This window comes from Panulirus ornatus, chromosome 20 (assembly GCF_036320965.1).
Source record: "Panulirus ornatus isolate Po-2019 chromosome 20, ASM3632096v1, whole genome shotgun sequence".
Classification (NCBI taxonomy): domain Eukaryota; kingdom Metazoa; phylum Arthropoda; class Malacostraca; order Decapoda; family Palinuridae; genus Panulirus; species Panulirus ornatus.
Window position 1 is genome coordinate 78,496,667 of NC_092243.1, and position 14,545 is coordinate 78,511,211.

The 14,545-nt window shown below is 38.8% G+C and overlaps 1 protein-coding gene across 2 annotated transcripts in view; it reads right to left on the minus strand.

Moving 5' to 3' along the window:
• Positions 1-471: 471 nt before the first annotated feature.
• The window catches only part of veli (L27 and PDZ_signaling domain-containing protein veli), a 74,839-nt gene continuing 60,765 nt past the window's right edge, over positions 472-14,545 (minus strand). For both annotated transcript variants that reach the window (XR_011714281.1, XM_071675341.1), the window contains exon 6: positions 472-3,649. Coding sequence is in view for 1 of the 2 variants with exons in the window: in XM_071675341.1 (XP_071531442.1) it covers positions 3,630-3,649 (20 nt within the window). In the remaining variant the exon portion in view is untranslated. The remainder of the gene's footprint in view (positions 3,650-14,545) is intronic.

Consider the following 14,545-nt stretch of genomic DNA (forward strand, 5'->3'; position numbering starts at 1 on the left):
AGGCTGCATTCGTTCACACTCTCTCTAGCTGTCATGTGTAATGCACAAAACCACAGCTCCCTATCCACACCTTCCCAAGGTTTACCTCCAACTTTTCACATGCTCTGGTTCCATTGCACACCTCTCATCTTTCTACACGTTAAGGCTCAGATCGCTCAAAATCTTTTTCAATCCATCCTTCCATCTCTAATTTGGCCTCCAGCTTCTCCTTGTTCCCTCCACCTCTAACACATTTATCCTCTTTGTCAATCTTTCCTCACTCATTCTTTCCATACATCCAAAATATTTTAACGCACCCTCTTCTACTCTCCATATTCTTTATTCTTATATGTATTTCTTTAATTTCATAATGAAAAACTGAAAATTTGAAGACCTCACTTTTCTGTCTTAGTCATGAATTGAAATATTGCAGTAACCCAAAATTCACAGGTTCATTCTCTCTAGTTACTACAGGAATACTGAAAGAATCTATTCATAATTGAAAAAATTAAGTAAATTATTCATATATTCAAAATTATGAAAATCAGAAGGAAAATTACAAGCAAATGTTAGTTACGTATCTTTGGTCCCACTATAGGCTTCACTCAATCCACTTATGCTAATATAGTCTAGTTCTTGAAATAAAATACAGTAAAAAGCTACAATTATCTTCCATTGTACATATGAAACAAAAAACAAAAGCAGTCCAGCAAAAAAGTTTATACATAAGCTAACTACCCCAGGGGATAGGGGAGAAAGAATACTTCCCATGTATTCCCTGCATGTCATATAAGATGACTAAAAGGGAAGAGAGTTGGGGCTGGAAATCCTCCACTCCTGTTTTCCAAAAGAAGGAACAGAGAAGGGAGCCTAGTGAGGATATTCCCTTTAAGGCTCAGTCCTCTGTTCTTAATGCTACCTTGCTAATGCAGAAAATGGTGAATATGTATAAAAAAAATCAACTAACTACAGAAATGTTAGTGAACCCAAGAGCAAACTATAATACAAATTATGACACTTGAATACCAACAAAAGTGGGGAACAACACCTTTGTGTTTATAAGATTTTATGAATAATAAATAAGATACAATCCAAAAAGTATACTTCCTATGTATTACATACATTACTGAGCATTATTGGAAAATTGTGAACTGGTTTGAACAAGCATTGGCAACTTATAATTCTGAAGTATTTAATGATCAGATAGGTTTTTGTATTCCTGCATAAAAATGAAAACTATCAAACATAGGTTATCAAAAACTTTAAAGTATAAAAATATAAAACAAACCTTTATTTGCAGATGCAAGAGTTTTTGTTGGTGTTTGAGAAGTTTGTAGACATTTGTTATTAACCTGAATGCATAATGAGCACTGCTGACACATGAAATGAATAACTGAAAGTCAGAGGCAAATTTCTTATATGTTAAAAGTTTTGAACATGGTTTACTGTAAATGAAAAAGATAAAGACCCATGAAGCATTTAGTATATGCCTGTATCTATCAATTCTGACATAAATATATAATCATTCCTTGCATTACAACCAATCTACTTTATATGACATACACTGTTGCCTACTACAAAACATGGAAGTTAGCACTTCACTTCACACACTCACACCTCTTTTGCAAAACATATCCTTCTCAAGGATGATTTGTGCTAGCCTGCTGTTATATCAAAGTTTTCTAGTTATTTCAATTTTAGAAACTAAGAACACAGTAGGATTTTGCTTATTCTTAATCTTCAGGATGAAAGACCTTGCAGGAACAATAACTACAAGATGCTCTTAAACACTAGGTGCATTTTATAAGATAAAAAATTACACTGCTGAGACTGATGTGAAGTAAATATTGAAAAACTGCACAGGGACTGCTGCTACCTCATATCAGGATTTCAGTAAACTTCACTGTTTCAAAGTTCAATGCTTTGATTTTCAAATTTGTTTTTATATATTTGCCTCTCCTACCTTGACAAGACAGCCCTTACATAAATTTTGAGACTGAAATTCCAATAAATGCTTACAAGTCACCTTGGAATCAAATTAGGGCAATTTTTTTTTTCATTCATATTCACCATTTCCTGCATTAGCGAGGTAGCATTAAGAACAGAGGACTGAACTTATAAGGGAATATCCTCACTTGGCCCCCCTTTTCTGTTCTTTCTTTTGGAAAATTCAAAAAACAGGAGAGGAGGACTTCCAGCCCCCACTCCCTCCCCTTTTAGTCGCCTTCTACAACACACAGGGAATACACGGGAAGCATTCTTTCTCCCCTATCCCCAATGGTTTATACTGTGATTTATAGGTGATTCATCCATCCATATATTCATTTTTTTTAGTGGCTTGCCCTGTACTGCCTCTGATATGTAGCATTAGAAACAATTTGAAGGTTTTCCTACATTTGAATTTCACATTTTCATTTTTGAATAAACAGCAGCTGTTTAGGCATCAGGCATAATCTGGTGGGTTAGAGTTCATGAATTAAGTGCACCAAGACATATATGCTGTAAGTCTGTATTCATAAGGAATGATACTTTAAAATAGAGATACTATTTTCAAAGATACTTTACCAATATTAGTGGTAACATCTGTACACAGTAAAGATCACATAATCAAAAAGACATACCAAACTGGAAAAGTCAAACACTCCTGTATAAATTCTAATCTTGCAATTCAAATTTCTGGCTAATTTGAACAAACCTTTCCTTTACCCCTGTAGTTTAAAACAGTGAATGTTTAGTGTTACACATGTGGCTCTCTTCAGATGCCTATATCAATCCAACTAATCTTTCCAAAATCAAAAATGTTGTTTTTTGGGGCATAAGGGAAACTGGTTGTTTAAAGGGGAAGCAATAACAGCCTGTTTAGATGAAAAAAAAAAGGCCCAGAATTATCTTAGCACAAACATCTTATGGCAAATACTCCCAGATAAAAAGCAAACAAATAATGAATCTTTCTTCCTTTCATTTTCATATGCCATGAGGAACTTACAGTAACATTTGAGAGGAAATATCATATATTACAAAATTACAAATTATTACCTATTTGACAAAAATTCAGATACTTCCCATCTGCAATAGTTGAGTAAAAATATTGATAATTCAAAACAACCTAAATATGTTCTCTTAAAAATACATGCTATGAATGTCAGCGGAATTAGCTCCATGGTTAAATATAGAGGGAAGGTTGGATATTTGTTCTGTAAACATCAAATATCAAATTACATTAATCAATGCCACATTTGTCCTTTTTGCTACAAAGGCAACACTATCATGTATTACAAGCCAGATATGTACAATTACAATGCTCATAACAAAATAAGAAAAAGATTCCCTGGTATGAATACTAACTTCACTAATGCTACAATAATTACCAGGACATTTTCAAGACAATGATTACTCTATAAACATAAACATTGCAAATATCAGAGGATATCTCACTGTAAGTGATTATATTCAATTGCATGACATCACAATGTTAAATTTCAAGCTAAAGCTGAAAGTGATACATAAAAACAATAGTTTTTATTAATACTGTATCTTGATAACTATTAATATTTAAGGAGAGATTTCTAATCAAAATGAATGCGACTATAAATCTTTGGTCTTTTGCCGGAACTTGCAGCATGTGACTTTACTGTTTATTATGGTAAAGCTCAGTTCCATTGTCCTCCACCTGAAAAAAACAAAAAAAAACATGTATTTTGACAAAACAATGATAATTGCTCAGAATATCAACTAGAATAAGTATTATACCTAAGAGACTAGAATTAAGAAAATAGATGCAATAATAGAAATGAAATAGGGACAGAAAAACTGAAAGACACCAACAATAAATACTGTAAGCTGAAAAAGAGATGAAGGCAGAAACATGAGTGGGAGAAATTTGCAAAATTAGTATAATTCAAGATTAAAAAAATGAATGAGCAAGAAAGGAGAGATTGAAAACAGGCTATTGCTTGCGATACTCATACATCTATACTCATCCCTGGGTCAATTATCTGTGAGGGTCCTGGTGTTACCCGTGATGTTTCTGAAGGCTCCTGCACCACTTCCAGTGGCAGGGAAATGTAGAATCCTTCTGAGTCAAATCTTTGACAAGACTGTTCTCCAAGTGATACAGCCATGCCAAAGGTCACTTTTCACTGGCAGCATAACCTCAAGGACATGACATACCACATAATGGCACCATACATCAAGAGCTTAAATCATTATATCTTAATTATCGTGTTTTTGTTCAATAAAACCGCAATGTGGTTTCAGAAGAGGTAGAGGATGTATGGATCAGGTGTTTGCTTTGAAGAATGTATGAAAGATATACCTAGAAAAACTAATGGCCTTGTATGTACCGCTTATGGATCTGGAGAAGGCATATGATAGGGTTGATAGAGATGCTTTATGGAAGGTCTTAAGAGTATATGGTGTGGGAGGTAAGTTGCTAGAAGGAGTGAAAAGTTTTTACCAAGGATGTAAGGCATGTGTATGAGTAGGAAGAGAGGACAGTCATTGGTTTCCAGTGAATGTCAGTTTGCGGCAGGGGTGCATGATGCCTCCATGGCTGTTTAATTTGTTTATGGATGGGGTGGTTAGGGAGGTGAATGCAAGTTTTGGAGAGATGGGCAAGTATGCAGTCTGTTCTGGATGAGGGGGCTTGGGAAGGGAGTCAGTTGTTGTTCAGTGATGATACAGCACTGGTGGCTGATTCAGGTGAGAAACTGCAGAAGCTGGTGACTGAGTTTGGTAAAGTGTGTGAAAGGAGAAAGTTGAGAGTAAATGCAAATAAGAGCAAGGATATTAGGTTCAGTAGGGTGGAGTGACAAGTCAATTGGGAAGTAAGTTTGAATGGGGAAAAACTGAAGGAAGTGAAGTGTTTTAGATATCTGGGAGTGGACTTGGCAGCAAATGGAAGCATGGAAGCAGAAGTGAGTCACAGGGTGGAGGAGGGGGGGGCAAAAGTTCTGGGACCGTTGCAGAATATGTGGAATGTGAGAACGCAATCTTGGAGAGTTAAAATGGGTGTGTTTGAAGGAATAGTGGTTCCAACAATGTTATATGGTTAAGAGGCATGGGCTATAGATATGGTGGTGCAGAGAAAGGTGGATGTGTTGGAAATGAAATGTTTCAGGACTCTATGTGGGGTAAGGTGGTTTGATCGAGTAAGTAATGTAAGGGTGAGAGACATGTGTAGTAATAAAAAGAATGTGGTTGAGAGAGCAGAAGAGGGTGTATTGAAATGGTATGGACACATGGAAAGAATGAGTGAGGAAAGATTGACAAAGAGGATATATGTGTCAGAGGTGGAGGGAACAAGGAGAAGCGGGAGACCAAATTAGAGGTGGAAGGATGGAGTGAGAAAGATTTTGAGTGATCGAGGCCTGAACATACAGGAGGGTGAAAGGCTTGCAAGGAACAGAGTGAAATGGAATGATGTGGTAAACTGGGGTCGAAGTCAGAGGCTGGTGAGAGGACAAGAGCTAAGGAAGGAGTGGCACTATTCCTGAAGCAGGAGTTGTGGGAGTATGTGATTTGGGTAAAACTGAAAGTGAATGGAGAGAGATGGGTGATTAGTGGTGCCTATGCTAGTGGTGCATATCACCTGATTATGAGAAGAAAAATCACGAGAGACAAGTGTTTTGGTAGCAGCTGAGTGAGTGTGTTATAGCTTCAATGCACGAGACCAAGATACAGTGATGGGTGATTTAAATATGAAGGTGAGTAATGTGGCAGTTGAGGGTATAATTGGTGTACATGGGGTATTCAGTGTGAGCTTAAAAAGGACTGGTGATTGGGAATATCTGGTTTAAAAAGAGAGATATACATAAATATACATCGTATGTGAGTAGGAGAGATGGTCAAAGGGAGAAATATTGGATTACATGATAACTGACAGGCATGTAAAAGAGATACTTTTGGATGTTAATGTGCAGATTGGAGCAGCTGGAGGGATGTTTCTTCACTATCTCGTGGAGGTGAAGGTGCAGATTTGTAGAGGTTTCCCAAAAAGAAGAGAGAACGTTGGGGAGATGAGAGTTGTGAGAGTGGGTGAGCTTGGAAAGGAGACTTGTGTGAGGAAATACAAAGAGAGAATGAGTGTAATGGAAAAAGGTAAGAGCAAATGACATGAGGGGAATGGGTGAAGAATGGGATGTATTTAAGGAAGCAGTGATGGCTTGCACAAAAGAAGCATGTGGCATGAGAAAGAAGGGAGGTGGGCAGATTACAAAGGGTAGTGACTGGCGGGATGAAGAAGTAAGGTTGTTAGTGAAAGAGAAAAGAGAGGCATTTGGACGATACTTGCAGGGAAGTAGTACAAATATACATGCGTATATATGTATAAATCTGAGTATATGTATGTATATGTGTTTATATTGATATGTATATCTGGGTAAAACTGAAAGTGGATGGAGAGAGAAAGGTGAATATTAGTGCCTATGCACCTGGGCATGAGAAGAAAGATCATGAGAGGCAAATGTTTTGGGAGCAGCTTAGAGAATGTGTTAGCAGTTTTGATGCACGAGGCCGGGTTATAGTGATGGGTGATTTGAATGCAAAAGTGAGCAATGTGGCAGTTGAGGGAATAATTGGTGTACATGGGGTGTTCAGTGTTGTAAATTGAAATGGTGAAGAGCTTGTAGATTCGTGTGCTGAAAAAGGACTGGTGATTGGGAATACTTGGTTTAAAAAGAGAGATATACATAAGTATACATATGTAAGTAGGAGAGATGGCCAGAGAGCATTATTGGATTACATGTTAATTGATAGGCGCATGAAAGAGAGATTTTTGGATGCTAATGAGCTGAGAGGTGCAACTGCAGGGATGTCTGATCATTATCTTGTGAGGGCGAAGGTGAAGATTTGTACAGGTTTTCAGAAAAGAAGAGAGAATGTTGGGGTGAAGAGAGTGGTGAGAGTAAGTGAGCCTGGAAAGGAGACTTGTGTGAGGAAGTACCAGGACAAACTGAGTGCATAATGGAAAGAGGTGAGAGTAAATGATGTAAGGGGAGTGGGGGAGGAATGGGATGTATTTAGGGAAGCAGGGGTGGCTTGCACAAAAGATGCTTGTGGCATGAGAAGTGTGGGAGGTGGGCAGATTAGAAAGGGTAGTGAGTGGTGGGATGAAGAAGTAAGATTATTAGTGAAAGAGAAGAGAGAGGCATTTGGACGATTTTTGCAGGGAAATAGTGCAAATGACTGGGAGATGTATAAAAAAAAAGAGGCAGGAGGTCAAGAGAAAGGTGCAAGAGGTGAAAAAGAGGGCAAATGAGAGTTGGGGCAAGAGAGTATCATTAAATTTTAGGGAGAATAAAAGGATATTTTGGAAAGAAGTAAATAAAGTGCATAAGACAAGAGAACAAATGGGAACATCGGTGAGGGAGGCTAATGGGGAGGTAATAACAAGTAGTGGTGATGTGGAAAGGAGATGGAGGGAGTATTTCGATGGTTTGTTGAATGTGTTAGATGATAGAGTGGCAGATATAAGGTGTTTAGGCCGAAGTGGTGTGCGAAGTGAAAGGATCAGGGAGAATGATTTGGTAAGCAGAGAAGAGGTAGTAAAAGCTTTGCGGAAGATGAAAGCAGGCAAGGCGACAGGTTTGGATGGTATTGTAGTGGAATTTATTAAAAAAGGGGGAGACTGTGATGTTGACTAGTTGGTGAGGATATTCACAGTATGTATGGATCATGGTGAAGTGCCTGAGGATTGGCAGAATGAATGCATAGTGCCACTGTACCAAGGCAAAGGGATAAAGGTGAGTGGGCAAATTACAGAGGTATAAGTTTGTTGAGTATTCCTGGGAAATTATATGGGAGGGTATTGATTAAGAGGGTGAGGGCATGTACAAAGCATCAGATTGGGGAAGGGCAGTGTGGTTTCAGAAGTGGTAGAGGATGTGTGGATCAGGTGTTTGCTTTGAAGAATGTATGTGAAAAATACTTAGAAAAACAAATGGAATTGTATGTAGCATTTATGGATCTGGAGAAGGCATATGATAGAGTTGATAGAGATGCTCTGAGGAAGGTATTAAGAGTAAATGGTGTGGGAGGCAAGTTGCTAGAAGCAGTGAAAAGTTTTTATCGAGGATGTAAGGGATGTTTACGAGTTGGAAGAGAGGAAAAAGATTGGTTCTCAGTGAATGTCAGTTTGCAGCAGGGGTGCATGATTTCTCAATGGTTGTTTAATTTGTTTATGGATGGGGTTGTTAGGGAGGTGAATGCAAGAGTTTTGGAAAGAGGGGCAAGTATGCAGTCTGTTGTGGATGAGAGGGCTTGGGAAGCGAGTCAGCTGTTGTGCACTGATCATACAGCACTGGTGGCTGATTCAGGTGAGAAACTGCAGAAGCTGGTGACTGAGTTTGGTAAAGTGTGTGAAAGAAGAAAGCTGAGAGTAAATGTGAATAAGAGCAAGGTTATTAGGTACATTAGTGTTGAAGGAAAAGTCAACTGGGACGTAAGTTTGAATGGAAAAAAAACTGGAGGAAGAGAAGTGTTTTAGATATCTGGGAATGGATTTAGCAGCGGATGGAACCATGGAAGTGGAAGTGAGTCATAGATTGGGGGAAGGGGCGAAAGTTCTGGGAGCGTTGAAAAATGTGTGGAAGGCGAGAACGTTATCTCGGAAAGCAAAAATGGGTATGTTTGAAGGAATAGTGGTTCCAACAATGTTATACGGTTGCGAGGCATGGGCTATAGATAGAGTTGTGCGGAGTGTGGATGTGTTGTAAATGAGATGTTTGAGGACAATATGTGGTGTGAGGTAGTTTGATCAAGTAAGTAATGAAAGGGTAAGAGAGATGTGTGGTAATAAAAAGAGTGTCGTTAAGAGAGCAGAAGAGGGTGTTTTGAAATGATTTGGTCACATGGAGAGAATGAGTGAGGAAAGATTGACAAAGAGGATATATGTGTCAGAGGTGGAGGGAACGAGGAGAAGTGGGAGACCAAATTGGAGGTGGAAAGATGGAGTGAAAAAGATTTTGAGTGATCGGGGCCTGAACATGCAGGAGGGTGAAAGGCATGTAAGGAATAGAGTGAATTGGAACGATGTGATATACCGGGGTCAACGTGCTGTCAATCGATTGAACCAGGGTATGTGAAGCATCTGGGGTAAACCAGGGAAAGGTCTGTGGGGCCTGCATGTGGAGAGGGAGCTGTGGTTTCGGTGCATTATACATGACAGCTAGAGACTAAGTGTGAATGAATGTGGCCTTTGTTGTCTTTTCCTAGTGCTACCTCACGCACATGCGGGGGGAGGGGGTTTTCATTTCATGTGTGGCGGGGTCGCAATGGGAATGAATAAGGGCAGACAGTATGAATTATGTGCATGTGTATATATGTATATGTCTGTGTGTGTATATATATGTATACAATGAGATCTATAGGTATGTACATGTGCATGTGTGGACATATATGTATATACATTTGTATGTGGGTGGGTTGGGCCATTCTTTCGTCTGTTTCCTTGCGCTACCTCGCTAACGCGGGAGACAGCGACAAAGTATAATAAATATAAATAAAATAAATATGTGTGTGTGTGTGTGTGTGTGTGTGTGTGTGTGTGTGTGTGTGTGTGAGTGGATGGGCCATTCTTTGTCTGTTTCCTGGCGCTACCTCACTGACGTGGGGAACGGCAATCAAGTATAATAAATAAATAATATGTATGAATGCATGCATGGGCATTTATGTATACATATGTGTATATGAGTGGATGGGCCATTCTTCATCTGTTTCCTGGCAGTACCTCACTGACAATTGGAAATGGCAGACAAACATAATAAAAAAATAATAATAAAATATGTACATGTATGTGTATGGAGGGAGAGGGGTGATGCAATTTTGTGTGGCGGGATGGCGATGGGAATGGATGAAGGCAGCAAGTATGGATATGTATATATGTATATGTCTGTGTACGTATATGTATGTATACGTTGAAATGTATATGTATGAATACGTGCATGTGTGGGCATTTATGTATATACATGTGTATGTGGGTGGGTTGGGCCATTCCTCGTCTGTTTCCTTGCACTACCTCGCTAATGCATGAGAAAGCGACAAAGTATAATAAATAAGAATAAAATACATGTGTGTGTGTGTGTATGTGAGTGGATGTGTCTTTCTTTGTCCATTTCTTGGCACTACCTTGCTAATGTGGGAAACAGCGATCAAGTATGAAAAAATATACATACTACAGAAGGACGAGAGAAGGGGCCAACTGAGGATAAGGATCAGTCATTTGTTCTTGTAACTCACTAGTGCAGCTATGGCAATAGAGTCTCCATAACTAGTGAACTCCAGTGCCACTTCTCAGCCTTTAGTACCTCACCCTTAACAGGCCAGTGGCAGAAGGCAAGTCTGGCACAGTGCTTGCAGAGGCCCCTACCTAATGTTACAACTGACTTCTTACTAATGCTCCTGCCTATTGTACCTACATACTACTTCTACCTACTGTTCTGGCTTTGAGTGAAACAAAGCTCAAGGGTAAGGGAGATGAATGGTTAGGAAATGTCTTATGAGTAAAGTCAGGGGTTGATGAGAGGGAAAGAACTAAGGAATAAGTAGCACTTCTCCTGAAGTAGGAGTTGTGGAAGTGTGTCATAGAATGTAACAAAATAAATTCTAGATTGATGTGAGCAAAACTGAAAGCTAATGGTGAGATATGGGTGATTATTGGTGCTTATACATCTGGCCATGGGAAGAGAAATCATGAGAGGTAAGTGTTTTGGGAGCAGCTGGGTGAGTGTGTATGCAGTTTTTAGGTAATGAACCAGGTATTAGTGATGGGTGATTTAAAGGCAAATCTGGATGAGTGTCTCTCAGTAAACTTATGGGAGAATCATGATGTTCTGGGAGGTTAACAGTTTGTGAAAAACAAGAGAAAAGGGGAAGTGACAACAGGTAGTGATGAAGTGAGAGCAGATGGAGTGAGTATTTTGAAAACCTGTTGAATGTGTTTGGTGAGAGGGTGGCAGATGAAAGGTGCTTGGGTCTGGATAGTATGAAGTGAGAGAATCATGGAGAGTACTTTGGTGAAGAGAGAAGAGGTGGTGAAGACCTTGCATAAGATGAAATGTTGCAAGACAGCAAGAATGGATGATATTGCAGTTGAATTTCTTACAAAAGGGGATGACTTGTGTTGTAGATTGGTTATTAAGGATTTTCAATGTATGCATGGATGACAGTGAGGTGCCCCAGGATTGGCAGAATGCATGTATAAAGGAGAGTGTTCAAACTACAGAGGTATAAGTTTGTTGAGTTTGCCTGGTAAGTAGTATGGGAGAACAGAATGAGAGGGCGAAGGTATGAATGGAGTGGGGAAGAAAAAAGTGGTAGAGGGTGCATGAATCAGGTGTACGCTTTAAAAAATGTATGTGAGAAATACTTAGATAAACATAAGGATCTGTATGTGGCATTTATAGTTCTAAAGAAAGCACAAGATAAGAGATGACAGAAATGCCTTGGGGAAGGTCTTAAGAATATATAATGAGGGAGGAAATCCACTAGAAGCAATGAGATGTTTTTTTATGAGAGTAAGGCATATGTATGAGTAAGAAGAAAGGAGAGTTAGTGGTTCCAAATAAAGGCTGGTCTGTAGCAGGAGTGTGTTATATCACTATGGCTATTCAACTAATATATGGATGGGATAGTGAAGGAAGTAAATATAGGAGTTTTGGAGAAAAGAGTAATTATGCAGTCTGTAGGAGATGAGGGGGCCTGACATCACGAGCTATAAAGACATCCACCATGAGAAGATGATATAGGCTAAAAAGACAACACTAGATTAAATTTTCAAGAAAAAGGACACTTATAAGGAGGACCTGCCATTAATGTATTGCAACATAATAGATGAATACACTTGACCATCAGCACCACCTTTGCCAACTATGTCGCCTGAACCAGATGACCCCCCTTCTCCAGTAACTCCTCCACTCACCTCCTATCTCTCTATCAGCACCAGCAAGCAATTCAAGAACAGCAGTTAACATAAGTGTTGGCATTAAGTTTGTTACTTTCTGCTTCATTGTACAATATGTGTATTATAGCATATCATATTTCCTGGTACAAGTATACTGCAGTTTTTCACAAGTATGTTATTCACTGCTGTCTTGTTAATAACAAAATCCCCTGATCTCCACCATTTACTATCTATCTATCTATATCTCTGATGCCTGTTCCCAAATGGGATTCCCTCAAGAAGATGGTCATGGCAACAGTCTCCATAACCAGTGAACTCCAGTGTTGTTTCTCAGCCTTTAGTGCCTCACCCTTAACAGGTCACTGGCAGAGGGCAAGTCTAGGGCAGTGCTTGCAGAAGCTCCTACCTAATATTTCTATTGACTACTTTTACCTATTTACACTCTTTGATTTACACATCTTGGATTTACCCAACCATTTTCAAGAACATAACACTGGTCGACAAAATTTTTGCTTTTTTTGTCCCACGAAAAAATAAGGTGGACCTTATGGTGCTTTTTATGCTGGTCAAATTTTTCTACCTGGCAAAGTTTTTAAGTGACAGGGCAATAACATTTTACAATAAGTGTATATTACTCATTTATAAATAAGGCTGGTATTACACTTAAAAAAAACTAAAATATAGAAGTGTACAATTTTCAGCTATATTTGGCCTTAAGAACATCCTTAGCATCTAGCAGTAATCTGCCAACACAAGAGGGGCTCCACTTTCCTTGGTATCACTTTTCCATGTCCAAATTGTCCTGGTAAAATCTTTCACTATGCTCATCAATGACTGCCCCAAGATTTTCCAGGTAAAAGTTAGTGTGAGTCCAAAAAGTGAATTTCTATTCATATAGCACCTCAGAGCTTTATATGAAGTGAATTTCTATTCATATTGCACCCCAGATCTTTATATTAAGTCAACAGACTTTTTACATTTCAGTAGTTTTCTGATCAGTGATTCCCGGAAAAATCTTTGCACTCTTTTTCAATGACAGCCATGCAGTTTTTTCAACTTTATTTAGCTCTTCATAGAACTTTTTCATTTCGAAGCAGTTCCCTGATCTGTGGTCCTACAAAAATACCCTCCTTGATTTTTGCATCAATGATTCTGAGGGATTTATTCCTCAAATATGGGAATCCATGGCTGGTTTTATCCATACCTTTGGTGAAGTTCTTCATCAACCTGAGCTTAATGTGCAAAGGAGACAGATCAATTTTTTCAGAATCAACAAGAGGAGGATTGATGCCATCCTTCTTCAATGGAGTCAGTAATGTTCGTTTTGGCCACACTTTCTTTACATAATGATTCTTCTTATCCCGGCTGTCTCACTCACAGAGGAAACAAGAGAACTTTGTGTAACCTAGCTGCATTCCGAGTATAAGTGCCACAACCTTTAGGTTAACAAATACATTCCACTTAAAGTCCCCATACTTATTCTTTCCAAAAGAAGCTTCATGTTATCATACGACTCCTTCATGTTTGATGCATGAGCCATAGGAACGGACGGGAACTGATTTCCATCGTGAAGAAGGGTCACTTTCAAGCTTACCTTTGCTGAATCAATAAACAAAGCGCCATGCATCTGTGTTATATTCATGACCAAGTGCCTCCATAACAGAACTTACATCATTGTACAACACCAGACCATCTTCAAGGGAGAAAAATTCTTAGAATACAACATAGCGCGATCACAATAAAAACAAACTTTAGTTTCATTTTGGAGAAGATTCCAACCCTCTAACTTGGAACTTAAATGTTTGGCTTCTTAGACAAATTCAAATCATTGGAGAGATCATTAAGATCTTGACTCAGCAAATGTGGTTTACTCGAGGAACAACTTGCTTTAAATGTTGGATCCACTACTTCTACTTGGTCTACTTTCTCATCACCTGACTCATCGTCACTTATTGTCATGTTTCTTTGAGGCTATGACACATATAATTCCTGACTGTGAGGTACTGGCCTCATAGCAGATGGTAAATTAGGATATCTAACAGTATGTTTGGATTCTGATGTCATATTCATATCTGTCAGGCAGAAGTAGCAATCCGAAGCATGATCTTTGGGTTCTCTCCTAACCATAGGAATAGCAAAAGATATATGGTGTAAAACTTTTCCCTATGCTGTACGAAGTTTGACACATGATACAACAAATATGTGGGCCCAACTTTTATCCTGGTCACTGAATTTACAGCCAAAGTGATGCTGAGCATTTTTTAATGAGGAGAGTGAAAGAAGATTTTTGTGATATGAATGTTAGTTCATAGCAGATGTGGCAGAAAGAATTTAGACTATTTACACAGTTTCTCAGCCTTATAATGGTGGATGGGGTATCAGCACAATACCTGAATACACAAAAGCACAATCGGTCTACAGAGTGGAAAAGGCACTGTTTGCACACTGAGTTCTAGCCTGCAACTGACAGAGAACTGCTACTCAGGAGTGAGCACTGTTTGAGTGTCCCAAAATTTCCAGTCATGTTTCTGCAGGGCCCTGGTGACTCATTTATCTAGGTTTGTGTTCCAAAAAGAAGCTATTGCACTTTGCAAAGAAAGAAAGAAAATAGGTGCGTTTGTTGAACATTTTTTTCAAATGCTCCATAAAGCACTGGTACATATATAC